Consider the following 14,893-nt stretch of genomic DNA (forward strand, 5'->3'; position numbering starts at 1 on the left):
CGCGCGCACACACACACACACACACACACGTGCACAGGTATGGTATGTACCAAGTGCACCCTGTAACCACAAGAGTATGTGGGGTGAACTATGGCCCCTTGAGTATCTCTGGTCCTTGTCAGCCCCTCCCACTCAATTATGCATTCATTCACATCCACACACTCACAAACAAACAGAAAGACAGAAAGACCACATACACACATACACACACACACACACACACAGAGCGAGCAGCCACTCCTTCCAGATCCTTGAGTGACATCAGCACTTCTGGGAAGTGAGACACTGCATCATGATGCAACATTTCTCCACAACGAGGCAAGATTACCACCTCTTAATCCATTCAGAGTCATCAGATATCAGATATCTGATGATCACTATCTCCCACAATGCACTAGGCCTTCATCTATGGCCCCTGGATCAGAGAACAAGGAATGAGGGATGGAGGTGGGAATCCAGTTGCAAGGGGATAGGGGCCATCCCTTAGACCTCCCAGCCAGGAGGGTGTTGTGGTACTCATAGGGCAGTATCTCGGGACAGGGGACTGTCTCATGCTCATAACCACCACATTTTGCAACAGTTCAGCATGCCAAAACTAAATAAGATCCTCAGTGAGTAATACTAGTTATTTATCTGGGAAGACCCTCTTATCCGGAGTGACATGGTAATATTTAATGATATTCAGGGACAATGAAATGAGCCATTATCTCATGCATGCCCTTTACCATGTGTCATTTACCGCGGGCCCAGACGCAGTGTACAAACGAACGCAGCCGGAATGGCAAACTGGCTGAATACCTCACAGTTATTACTGTGTCAACTAGCCTTTAGTGCAAGCACAGTTAGAAGCTTTTTCTAGATTTATTGCACAATATCCCTGGAATGTTGCCACGCATTCGTTGATCTGTCGCTGCGATTGAGATGAGCATGAATAACAGTTATTAGAGCAATAATGACAGGCAGAAACACGGGCACATGGATGCATCAAACAAGTAAAACTGGGCCTTTTATCTCGTCCCATCTGAGGCATTTAGGTAGAGACAGACAGCCGTGTGCAGGATGACTGTGTGTAATTATATGCCAGAAGACATTCATTTTGGTGTCGCTCAGAAAATCAGATGAAAGACCTACAAGACAGGAGTGTGTAATTGACCTGCTCATTGTGAGGGAGAAAAAGAGGGCCCGTCGTAAACTTCCTGCATATCCTGTTTACCAAGGCGGCACCCCTCCCCCGCCCCACCCCCCCGTGTGTCTCCAGTCGATTGTCGGTTCATTATCCCTGAGTTGTCGGGGCCCTGTGCCTCCAGGACAGATGCGGAAATTGTTGTGCTAATGCACAGGCTCACTGTGGAGTCCTTTAGAGGGAGATTTACACACTCCAGACCTCTATATTACTGTCACTCACACACACACACACACACACTCACTCACAAGCACACACACATTCACACACTCACAGGCACGTGCACACACACACACACACACACTCACAAGCACATGCACACACACATTCACACACTCACAGGCACGCACACACACACACACAGGCACGCGCACACACACACACATGCACACACTCGCAAATGCTCACACAGACTTTATGTAGCCCACAGAACACAGGTGTGTCTTATCAGTGACTAATGTATTACACACCACATTACCAACCCAATGATTCAACCCACTTTGGCCATTTCATATTTAATCCTAGTTTGTCTGTCCGTCATCCAGCCTCTCTTTTTCAAACACCACTGCCTTTATGTCTGTCTAACCCACATAAATGAGCATGCTGTCTGTCTTAACATCCATATGTCTGTCTGCTTCACCCATCTGTTTTGTCACAGCACTAAAAATCATGCTTTCCAAAAACCTGTCTGTCAGACTGTCCTTTCCAGCTTAAGTCCCATGTCCCATACTTCTCTGCTCTGACCTCTCCGCACTCACCCATGAGTCTCCCAGGGTGTCCACCTGTCCACCATGCAGCCAGAGCACTGACCCCAACTCCCTGCTGACAGTGGGGTGAGCTCCGACAGCCTCAGGAGTGCTTGTTCCTGGGTAGTTCATCTGCTGTCTGTCTGTGGGTCCGTCTGTCTGTCTGACCTCTGTGCCTACCTGGATCTCAGTCAAGACATGGCTCTCTTTTACTTGTTTGTGGCCCTCTGACTCACTATGTTTGAACTCCTTGTCATTGTCATTTTAACCCAACCTAGAGCAGTTCTATTCCAGGCCAGACCAGCTCCATCCAATTCATACCCATTGTGTTCAAGGCTACAATACCTGCGCAAGTCTGATCACTTCTATATCTGAAATTCAATTCAAATCACATATGCCACAATCCAGTCTGTGAAAAAGACAAGACAAACCGTGCTTGATGATTACACCAATCAATCAGGACCCTGCCACAGGTCAACAGCATTAAAATGTTTTTCCTCTCCTTGCAGCAGGACAGAGGGAGTTCCAGTGGCTCAGCCTGTGCAGCAGAGCAGAGGAAAGCCGAGGCGCTGAGTTTGAGTGAAGACGCTGGGAGTTAATGAACCCTCACCAGCCAGCATGTCCACCCATCTGCTTTCATAATCCATACGAACACCAGCCGCAGGGTGCTGCTGTGCTCGCCGCGGCACATCCACACTGGGGTGCGGACACATTTAAGAAAAAAAAAGGGGTGGTGACCCGTTTATTCTCCATCTGAGGGAGAAACACGAGAGGACCTGTGTGTTGCTGTTCCTGCACGGCCGGCTGGGTGTTTGTCTGTACCTGCCTGCCGCTTTCCCGGAGTCGGCCCTGAGCCCGGCTCACCTGCTAATCCACGCAGAGCGGCGGTGTGGAGGGGGTGAGACCGAGGTCGGCCGCGTCGCCCATCTGTCTGTCAGCAGGTAAGAGGCTTGGAGAAGCGGGCGCACGCTCACACACACATGCGGGCGCACACAACTAAACACACACTGGCAAACGTGCGCATGTGCATGCACACACACACACACACACACACACACACACACACACACACACACACATTCAAGCATGCACTCTCATACATACATACACAAACACTCACACACTATTGCATATATACAATAACATACGCATGACACATCATGTGCCAACACCCCCCCCCCCACTGAGTGAATCTGAATCTCATCCAACTGCATGAACATACTCACTAATACATAAGGGTACAAAATGTAACTTCTTTATACAGTGAACTGTGAACAAAATTGAGGGGAAAAAAAACTGGGAAGAAAGTGGCCGTTTTAAAAGCAAACAGTGGCAGTGGCCGTTTTAAAAGCAGTGCAGGCCCACACTCGACCTTTAGACTGGACTCCGCTACGTTTCCTCCAGCCCAGCTCTGAGCACATCACACACGTTGCCTGCGGCCGGATCGCGCTCCGCCATCCCCAGATTAAGAGCGGGGAACGGGTGAGAGAAGAATCTAAACTCTCCTGCGAGACGGCGACTGAAAAGCTGGAGGAATAAAAGCAAGACTAAAATCCTCAGAGCAGGAGAGACTGGGACTGCATCACATCCTCTGAGTCTTTATGTTACATTATTTATCTGCTTAGCGAGACACCCTTATCCGCCATGACATGCAGGGTCCATTTTTTCCACAGATTACCGCTTTATAGAGCCGGATTTGTTACAGGAGCAGTTCAGGTTAATCACTCCACTTTAAGAGCGTGATAACAGTCTCCCACCTGAGACAGACACCTGCGACTTCCTCTTTATGTGGCGGAGTGGTTAAAGAGCAAGGCTCAGAACCATTAAGTTGTAAGTTTAATTCCCAGGTAGGCAAGTGAGCTTTGTGATGCATAGCACGGATAGAGTAAGTATGTAAAACAACTGGAATAATGGCAGATGAAAATACGATGTGAATTCGTCCCCCAACCTGTTTGTGGGACTGGTGCTTTGACCACTTTTTAACCAACCGTGACACACACACACATACACACACAGACGCGCGCACACGCACACACACACTCATACGCACACACACATTCTGACATACTGTCACAACCTGACACATACTGCCAAATTCTCTCACTGAAATGCAGCGAGTGCAACTTTCCCCCAGATCTGAAACGACAGAAATGGCAACACTGCTGTTTGAAAGTGTGTTATATCTTGTATAGCTCCCCCGTGATGGTGCAAATCAAACTGCTATTGTGATGTGTCACATTTTCATCACGATGAAGTTCTTTACTCAACACACAAATAAATGCACGCACACACACACACACACACACACACTCCCAGGAGGTCTCCCTCCCATTCCCCTACACTGGCAGCAGCTGCTCTGTGGTGTTAAGAAGAAACCCCCTCTGTGGCACTGATGCCCCTGCAGGACAACAATAAACCCTCTCTCACCCCCCCCCTGCACAAACCCCACACCCCCAAACACCTCCACTCGCCCCCCTGCCCTGGGCAGATGGGATCCTAATAAGCGTTTAACTGAGAGAAATGTGATTTTCCCCACCGCCTTCTAAAGAGCAGCTCTCAAACTCTGCTGGAGGCCTGTGCAAGGAAAGAAAGACAGAGAAAGAGAGAGGATGTGGGGGCAGCAGGAAGACTCAAATAAAGCAGGTAAAGTAAAACTCAAAAGTGAAGAAGAGTATGAGTATGTAAAAGAGAGGTAGAATGGGAAGGGGGGGGGTGAGGGGATTGGAACTGGAAAGAGGTCAGAAACTAATAGTATCAGAAAACGCACACAAACAAGCTTTAGTTACCCTCTCAAGTACACACCCAAAACAACAATCCTCTGAAACACACACACACACACACACACACACACACACACGCATTAGCTGGCTTCCATGAGCCACACAAACACAAATGCACGCAGATTGGCCGTGCCCTAATCTCTCTGCATGGACCCAGCTGAACTACCCTTTGAAGACAAAAAGCCTGCCTAAGAAGATGAGGAGAATCTCCCTGCCCTCAAAACTCCTTCTTTTCAGCCTGGGAATGACCCACAGGACAGCCAATCACGTGTCCCAGTTCTGCAACTCTCTTCCCACACAGAGAGAACAGTGCAGCCGTCACACTCTGAAGTGGCCATAAGTTTGGGCCCATTATGCTGCCAGCTCCGTTAAACAGCCAAACCGCCAGGACTGCGAGATATCATAATCCATCCCACAATGCACCAGGGCTCACATCTTCATGTCCAACTCATCCACTCTTGCTGCCACATAGAAAACATCTTGAGGATATGCCCTTACTACGGGATTTGATCCACAGGGATTTGTGTATTTAGAAACCCATTCATACTTGTCTGTTTAGCTTTTCGATTCTTCCTTGAAGGGGCAGCAGCCAAGCAATTTCTCCTCCAACAGATTAAAGGCCTTGTTTTCATTTGTGAGACAGCAGTGTGTGAGTGTGTGTGTGTGTTTGTGTGAGTGTGAGAGAGAGAGAGAGTGAGAGAGAGAGAGAGAGAGAGAGAGAGAGAGAGAGAGAGAGAGAGAGAGAGAGAAAGAATGTGTGTGAGTGGCTGCTAACAGGTTGCACACAGACTGTAAAATCAGTGCAGACAGGTGAACTCCCAATGTTCTCAGTAGACTGTTCTGAAGTGGAAAGGAACTCTCCAGACCTTAACAATATCCTGTACTTGAAAAAGTAAAAAAAAAGTGTAAAAGAAAGTAAAAAAAAAAGTAAAAGAAAGTGTGTCTGTGTATGTCTTTTCATGGTACACTTTACACACACAGACACACACACACAGACAAAAATCCAAACACTGGCAGACCCGTGCTTGTGGAAATGTTTATCTTTTAGTTATAAACAGCAGTCTGTTTCCCTTTGTAATCATCACAGAACAAAAATGAGGACGGCATGAAGAACAGACAAAACAAACACAGGGACACACACACCAGCTCGTACCCCGAGTCCATCTCGGGCGGGCGACCTCCCCCCAACACCCCACACGCAGTCACAGGAAACGCCCCCTTTTCTTTCGGCGGCTCAGCCCTCCCTTTCAGGCAGGGCACAAAGGAACCCCACGGAGTCATTCTCCCCCTCTCTGTCCACCCCACCCCATCTGGCCCCACAGGGAGGACCAGAGGGGCAGCCCTCCGACTCCCATCTGCTGGGGGGGGGGGCGGCGTGGAGGGTCTCTTCCTGCCTCTGTCTCCTCTCCTCCCTCCTCATCTATCCATCTCTCTCTCTCAGCCTCTCATTCAGGTCGTGGCTGATTTATGACCCTGACCAATGCACGCAGTATTGGCAAAGCATTAAACATGTCTGTTGTTAATACCCCAAGCTCGCTCCATCGATAAGTACGTTAATAAAAACATCTCTCCTTCGGAATTCCTCCATCCCCCCCCAGTCGCTCTCTGTATCTCTCTTCCTTCTCTCTCTGTCTCTGTCTCCCTCTCTCAGTGCCTGAGGCTTAATGGTGCTTGAATGCCACGACTCCGGGCTTTTCCTTCTTTTTTTAATAAAGGATATTTAAAAGTCAATCTCGAGTCCATTTATCTCAATATGTCTTCCTTTTCGAGGGTTGATTCCTTTCTTCCCCATCTCTTACCCTTACATGACCCTCTCTGGCCTGCTCCTGACTCAGCTCTTATCAGAAAGATAAGAGAAAGATTCACCACATTCAGTCCTCAAAGCAGATTATCACCCTCAGCTCTGATGATAAGGTGTGGGTGATCTGGACCCCCGCTAAGAACGATGTTAAGACTTTGGAGCCCGATGCTCTGCCCGGATTTGGCGCCCTGGTTCCCTGAGCCCGGCGGACTCCATCAGACAAGTGTTCTGCCGCTCTAAAGGCACGGGCCCTCCTCCACGAATCCCTGCGCCACGTCAGGGATCTGGGCATCATAAACGCGCTTAAAATATTAACGAGGGCCACTTTGCAGTGATGAATAATACAGAGCCAGCGATCTGCTCCCTGCTGACGCCACTCTCTGTCCGCAGCTGTAAAACTAATGCACTGCTGGGCTCGGGCCTGGATGGCGGAGCCAGAACTCAGCACAGCATGGCCTGGCCGTTAGTCTATAGACACCTCTGTCTGTCTGTTAGTCTATAGACAGCTCTGTCTGTCTGTTAATCTATACACTGCACTGCCTGTCTGCTAGTTAATACACAGCTCTGTCTGTCTGTTAGTCTATAGACAGCTCTTTCTGTCTGTTAAACTATACACTGCACTGCTCCTCGAACTGACTGACAACAGCCTCTTTTTCCTAGCCTCTCAGAGGTCTGTCTCTTTTGGTTTCACCGTGTGAAATCACACAGACCCTTACATGACCCAGTCTGGATCAGTCAAGTGCGTGACATAGACTCAGCCACGGAATGGAGTTTTACCAACTCACAGTTCCAACTTCCTTTAAAGTTGCCACATGTTTCTCCTACCGAAAGTTACAAAGAGCCACTGAAGTATAATTTCACATGGACATGTTCAGTCATGACATGCAACGTTCCCTTAATAACCTCACACTACCCAAATGTCCAAATTCAAGGACACCCGAGAGGGCGACGCAAAAATCCAGTTGTTTCACGCAGAGCTCAGTCCCTAATATCCATGAACAGACTACAATCTGTGTCCTGACGCTTATCCTGCAGTTTGCAAAACTATCTATTCCCACATTTCAATGCTGCAGACTTCACCAACTGCTGAGTCCTGAGAAACATGTTCTTGACTTATTTCATATCTTTTTAAAGGGCAAACTACTGCTGAATTCTTGACTGCTGCTCTGGGGAACCAGTGTCTCAACACATCGCCAATGTACCCTCTGAATAGGAATTCTGACAAGAGGTGACGACCCCCACAGACCCTAATTGTGCCTGTAGTCCTGGGCCCATCACTGGGCTTTTTCTGTGCCCTGTGACCTGCCCTTATCTACAGTAGAATCAAAACAGTCACGCATACGCTTGCCCTCTCTCTCTCTCTGACACAGCCCTAAGGTGATTACACAGAAAAAAGCCTTTCATCTGAGCTTTCAGCATCCAATCCTAAGCCCCCAAACACTGTGTTTAAACCTGGGACCCCCCTGAGGACCCCCAGCCCCCACCCAGAGGTGGAGATGGAGGCAAACGTAGGTGGAGGTGGTCGTGGAGAGGCCGATAGGGAGGCAGGATGCGGTGACTCTCTGTGGTATTCAGCGGTAATTAATATGTACATCAACACAGGGCAGAGGGCTACAATACAGGAAACCTGAGCTCAGCTGGGAGACAGCCAGAGAGAGGGAGATGAGGGTGGAGAGCTGGGGGAGAGAGGGGCAAACAGAGACAGATAGACACAGAGGGAGAGGAGGGTGGAGAAATGGAGAGTAAAAAGGAAAGAGAGGGGCAGAGAGGACAAATATAAATAGAGAGAGGGAAAACAATTTTCTGGATATTGTTGTTTGTCTGTTGAACTAAATGCTTTTGCAAGACAATTTGTATATTGTCATGCCAATAGAGCTAAATCTGAACTGAATTCAAGACAGACGGACAGGCACAGTGGGATGGAGAGTGGGAGGCAGGGAAGGAAAGAGGAGAACTGAGATGAAGGGAGGAGTGGAGAGATAGTACAAACATATATATTGGCGCATTTCCATTATACTTCTCCCAAATCAAAGAAATGACTGATGAAGAAAAACTTCAGCCTTCAGTCTCAGCCTTCCTGGGGCAGGGACATGCAACAGTATTTTCTGCCTCGTAAGTGTGGGCTGTAGTCTGAGAGACGGTGTATCACATCACCCTAGAATAAATGTTACCTTTACCGTTATTATTAGTCTTGTACTACTGTTGTAACTCAATCATTATTATCACCATTATTATTTTTAATCTTGATTTTTCTACTCCTGTGATTAATTGTGTGGCTTCCAGAGACAGAGAGAGGGTACAGCTATATATGAAAATATGTTGCTTTTTAGCAAAACTGTACTTTTTATGCTGCTTATAAAAGTGCAACTAACTCCATGCTGGAGGAAAAGCAAGACAAACGCAATCACGAAGAAGCACAGAAGCACAATATTTTACCAAAAGTGTGACCACGTGATAGCTGCACTTTAGGTAGTACGTTAGTAAGGTACGCTTAGAGTAAGTATACCCCTTCTCCCCTTGGAGAGAGGTTTCCTAAGGAGTACCAGGAATTCTGAATTCTTTTTATGATGTACTATTCACTATTTTCTATTTTTCCTGCAAGGATTTCAGATGCGCCCCTTTTTAATAACCATAAGCAGCTTTACTAGGATGTCTGTCCGGGGACTAAAGACCGACTGAGGAAAGAAATGAGCGGGGAAGGGAGAGGAGCAGTCCACAACTTCGGGAAACTACAGAGAGAAGCAGTCAGTCCGCTGGCTGAACAGTTAGAACGGGAACTCGTGTGACTGGAAATGCGGTTTGGTTTCTGCCGTCGCGTTTGGGACACCTCTGATCGTATCGTTTGGAGCGGTGCGTTTTCCATCCCCCACTAGTCTCCCCTGGCAATTCTGCACCGTCTTTGTTCTTTCTGAACAGAAAACGTAATCCATTAAACCTTCAGAATGCTCTCTTCTATGTCAATCTGATTACGAGACGCGGGGCGCTCACACACTCTCTAGCGCAATGCCCCTCCTCTCTCCGCTTCATACTCGGGTCAAGCAATCCGGCACCCTGGACCAAAGTTGCGTTTGAAAGTTTTAAATAATTTCACCTAAAACATTGCGCCCACATGTCACAAAAGAAAGACCGATTGCCCCCCCCCCCCCCCCCCTCCAAATAATAATGCGTTGTATATATGATTAGACAGATGCGACGGCTGTTAGTTTTAATGTTGACTTGAGAGAAAACGTCTATTAGTAGGTGTAATGTCGTCACGCCTTTCAGTATACATCTGTAATTTTGCTGAAGTTTCAGTAGTAACCAGAAACTCAGCACAAATGAGAAAATAACATTGTGACATCTCCCGCTATTTCCAGACATATAGCGTCTGAGATTTACCTGCCCTGTTGAACGAAACGGGAACTGAAACACGTGTAAAAAGAAGAGGCGATATATCCATCATTTACCTGACACTTTAACGAGCTCATATTATGTTAATATTGGAGCTTGACCGGTGGATATCCGTGGCGAACAAGGAAGCGCAGAGGTGATTTTTTTCTCCTTTTTGGACTAACACCACATTGACTGCCCACTGGCCGTGATCGAAACCCTACCAAAATAAGTCAATGGCAACTCGGATGAGCACTCGCGTCTGCCTACATCTCCGGGTTACCAACCGACTGTATTGACAAGCATTGAGCACAGCACTTCTTGTTTGGAGATTAAACCGTGAAAACCACTACTTTGCATATTTTCATTAGCAATAAATTCGTTGAGGTTCCAACACTTGTTGACAGTGCTGAAATCCGAAGTGGATGAATAAAATCTCGTGTAATCACAATTATTGTCAAAATTGTACAGAAATTGATCCTTCCTAACGGCTACGTACGTGTGTTATGATAATAAAACAATCTGTGGTTTATATAATAATATAATGTTGCATATAATAAAAGTTTATATAATATTGTATTGCAACTTGTAATTATTAAACAAACAAAACGACGACAAGGACAAACGCCACCAAAGAAGAACTACCTAAATGTGGAATTAACTCTCGAGCGCATCGGACATCATTCTCCCTGCGGCTTTGAGCCTTTCAGAGTTTTTCCCCCCTCTTCTTTTTACGATGCTGTTCTTTTTTTCTTCCTCTTCTCAGAGGCCAGGAAGGCACCAAGCGAAACCTTAATTACTCCCCGCTCATCGGGGGGCTCTTTTTCTGCTTCTTTCAAAAAAAGGCCGACAGAGGAGCTCTCAGGTTCTCATAGTTTGTTCTCTGTGTGAAGCTTCGACGCCGAGTCAGTCAGCCCGCCGTTCCCTACGGCCAAAGCCCCTCTGACCCGCGCAAGCCACCGTCTTTCCCGCACGGTCTGGCCTGGCCAGTCTCCCTTCCCAATTTAACAAATTTTACCCTCTGGAAAGAGGAATGGAAATAAAACCAAATTCTCTGACCTGCAAATTGTAGGCCCAAGGCTTGGTTCATAAATCGAACGTGAATACAGCGTTTTACTCATAACTTGTATCATGATGCGTTTATCGTGTGTTCTTAGACATTTAAATTATTTTAATTTATATACTATTAAATTATGAAGGCTTAACGATAAACAAGTTTGTTTAGACTCGGATGTTGCAAAATCAAATGAGTTAGCTGTACTATGATAGGCTAAAATATTTTTCTATTTAGCCTACAATACGCTGCTTTGTGACATGAAAGTGAATATTTACTGGCGGGAAAAAATGTTAAACTTCTGGAAAAAAAAAATGAAATATTTAACCTGCTTAATTTACTTCAGTAACTAGAACATTGCCAAAGTGTCAAGCAAAACGTCTTATCATCAGTTAGATTCTTGCATGGATATACAGTGTTTATTAGTGACCTTGTTTTGTGCAACTAGTTGAATAACCATTATCAAGGAATTTGTTTTTGCAAAGCCGCATAGGTTGTGGTGAAATATTAACCTCATTGGAGGTTACAAACCGTTTGCCGGTTGAGAGGATAACTTGAACCTTAGTCTACCCTTCGCCCTTCGATTCAAACAGAACTTCTTCCCTTTAACTTTGAAGACTCCGTTAAAATACCCTAAACTAAATACACTAAAGGCTTCATAAAGGACAGGCGTCTCTTACCAACACTCTCTTCGTCAAATGATTGGAATTACTACGACTGAGATTACGATTTGGGAAAAGAAGCGTGAAGGACATCAATCACATAAACAGAAACCCCATTTCATCACGCGCTGTGCGAGGGCCAGCTCCGGGTTAGTGGCATCTGACATCGCAGGTAGTTCATGTCCAACACAAACAAATCAACCTGGTTATATAAGCTCTCTTTTCCTTGGTTCGTATCAAAGACTCATGTGCTGCGTGTGAATGCATTTTTAGATCAAGGCAATCTGCAGGTAATGGCGTGGGAAAGATAAATGTGAGTGCGCGCGCTGTGTATCTAGTTCACACACCTTGACTTCTTGCAGGCGACAGTTAATGAACTGACAAGAATATAGGACACACATCGTCTCGCCACTGAAACACCAAAAATGCATTAACTCTTGAGACTGACCTTTACACTTTCCGTCATTTTGGGTCGTTATTCATCAGTTTCTTCTTGTTCTCTCCCCAACACTCATCGATACTGTACACTTTCTAGTGAGTTGTCTTTACAGCGATCTTACCTGCTTCGGCGACGGAAGAACCGCAGAGCAGGAGCAGCACCACCAGAGGACCGAGACCCTCGCCGCGACGTATCCATAGAGAGAGCATCTTTCCCCGGTCACGCCAATGAGAAATGACACCAGGTGCTCTCGGAAAGCCGACGTAGCCCTTGGACTCTCCGATGCTTCTAATTTTAGTCCGCGGTTCTTTATTACAAGCAATCTCGTTCAACATAAACTTGTCAAACAATGTGCCTGATAAAGCAAGAGTTGATATTTGTAACTAAATTTCTTACGATAAAAGCGCAAATACAACAAATCACATAAAATCAAAATGATGATTAGGACGAATAGCTACTCTTCATGTTTAAAAATACTAACAAATGTTCAGATTTATAAATTCCACGATAAGGTCAGCAATCTGAAAGACAAACGCTCAGCAATGGCAAATACAATAAACGAGACCAACTTTCTGAGGCGAGCTGCGATATGATCTTTTCTGCCAACTCCACCCGCGCCTGGGTCAACAGCAAACCGAGGAAGCAACAAAATCGAAAGTTTTGGTTTGTCAGAGCACCATATCCACGAATAGTCCTTTACGAGAAAGAAAATAACAAAGACTACAACTTGCATGTGTAGAAAACAAAACTAAATTCGGTACACAGAGCAGTCCCCCTTTTCGACAGACAGGAAACAAGGAAGCGTCCTCTACTCTCCAGTGTCGAGGTGCTTATCTCTCCGCTCTCGCCAGCTGCTATCTCCGAGCCCTCCTCATCCTCTCGCTCGCCCCTCCACACGGTAATGCTTGAGGTGTAAACACGGACACGGGGATGAGCACCGCACAGAAACGCCAGCCTCCGGACTCCCATGCCCTGACCAGCCAATCATCAACCATCACCCTCCGAGCAGGAAGGATAAAGGACTGAACGAAAGGAGAGAGAGGACAGGGCGAGAGAGAGAGAGAGGGGGGGGGGGGGGGGGGGGGGGGGGGGGGGTAGTTGGGAATCGGAAAGCCAGGAGCCGGAGTTTTAGCAAGTCAAGGAGGTGGAGTTAGTCGCACTTTAACAAGTTAATCGTCTGACATGTAACACATTGGAGACCGAGATGACCTTGTTTCAATAATCACCGAATATTTTTTGCCATCTAGATATCTGATTTTGGAATATATCTTTAATCTCCGTCTACCTTTTTTTTTTTTTTAACCCGGAATCATGCGTATAGCAACACGTTTGTTTAGCAATAATAGACACAAGGGTGCATTAGAAGAAAGTGTAGAAAAGCAGTAAAAAAGCAAGTTACCTAACAGAATTCATACTGGTAATGACGCAATGTAACCTTTCAGGAGAAATCGTAAAACAAATAATGTAATGTTGTATGTAATGGTTGCTGGTGGTCGATGGCGTAGGTGTAATGGCTTTAGTGTTAATTAACCGGCTTATCATTAACGCCGTTGGTCAAGTCCGTCGTTATTGAAGATTCCCTCCGATGCAGTGACCCACGGCGTCTGTGGAAGTTCAGCCAGAGCGGTCAAGGGAAGGTTCATCGTATTTTTACTGCTGCACTATGTCTTTGTTTTATAGTGTATATTTTTCTAATGGCATAGCCTAATAATGTATACAACGATATTGTATTGTGATTGTTCCCCCCCCCGATTTTAGAAATGTGTCGGTTATGTATGTATGTATGTCATCTGCTATAACTCGCCAGGGATAATAACAACAAAAACAATAAATCACATGTGGGGGGTTGATGGAATTGATACGATTTCCGTAATCCGTGAATTCATCGCAATTTATTTTCTTTAGTCTGGTCACATTTACTTATCCTCTTTATTTTTTCACGTGACCATTCAGCTAAACCTGTTCGCAAACAGTATCAAGCGTGTTAAAGAAAACCAAACGTATCCCCATGGGTTCACGTCCACGCGTCTCCAAAGTCAACTATTTCTTTCTGAAGGCTTCGTCAACGTAAAACTGCGTTAACGATAAAATGATGAAATGTATGAATGGGTAGAGGAGCACGTGCGACCGCAGACATTCTTTTGAAGGGGTGTGTGTGAGACTTGCATCTGTCCTTTTACAAACGTGACACTCCGACACACACATCATTAGTTTTCTCTTTCTCTCTTCTTTATTTCACTTACGGCCTCTTCATCAAAAGTCATTGTTTACATTGGCTACAGCAGAAGATTTTGTTAATATCTTGAGAAATAAACCCAATACTGACACAATACTCATACCCGAACTCACAATGTGCTTGTCGTCCTCACCACAGGGGGGCGACATGTCATCTGCTTTCTTTTTCACCGAAGGGCCAGGCAAATTGAACTATAAAGATAACTACCTTTAGTGGGGTCCTTGCATGTAATCATAACATTTTAATGCACAGCTTCTGTAAACAATTGAGTCATACCAAATACTGAAATTCTGCAAGCACTTTGATTTTATAACACTGATTGGCAATAGGACCCCTCTCCCAACTTGACTGACAGCTTGTTCAGGGGGCACACAAATATGTCAAAGTGCTTCATAACCCATAAGTATGGATAATCTTCGTCAGACACATTTGTTTGAACCGATGGTTTAAATGACTAGGGCACTTTTGTTTTCAGGTGTTTTTAAAATGCAGGTTAGCAGGTGCAAAGCTGACAGAGCAGGGAATCATATGAATGACTGTAAGTATGTGTAAGTCAGTGAGTGTCATGTGATGAGTGTATGAGCATACAGCCCTGCATGTGTGTGTGTGTGTGTGTGTGTTTC

General features: G+C 45.9%; 1 protein-coding gene across 2 annotated transcripts in view; it reads right to left on the reverse strand.

Annotated features, from left to right (window-relative positions):
* unc5b (unc-5 netrin receptor B) overlaps positions 1 to 13,032 on the reverse strand; it is a 40,307-nt gene extending 27,275 nt beyond the window's left edge. The window contains exons 1-2 of one of the 2 annotated variants that reach the window (XM_036547001.1): positions 12,604 to 13,032; positions 12,156 to 12,389 (exon numbers count right to left, since the gene is read on the reverse strand). In XM_036547001.1, coding sequence (XP_036402894.1) covers positions 12,156 to 12,369 — 214 coding nt within the window. In that variant the 5' untranslated portion in view covers positions 12,370 to 12,389; positions 12,604 to 13,032. Of the gene's footprint in view, positions 1 to 12,155; positions 12,445 to 12,603 lie in introns of those variants that run through there. The other variant, XM_036547002.1, reaches the window with a different exon arrangement.
* Between the last annotated feature and the right edge of the window lie 1,861 nt (positions 13,033 to 14,893).

Source organism: Megalops cyprinoides, chromosome 15, assembly GCF_013368585.1.
Source record: "Megalops cyprinoides isolate fMegCyp1 chromosome 15, fMegCyp1.pri, whole genome shotgun sequence".
Taxonomy (NCBI): Eukaryota; Metazoa; Chordata; class Actinopteri; order Elopiformes; family Megalopidae; genus Megalops; species Megalops cyprinoides.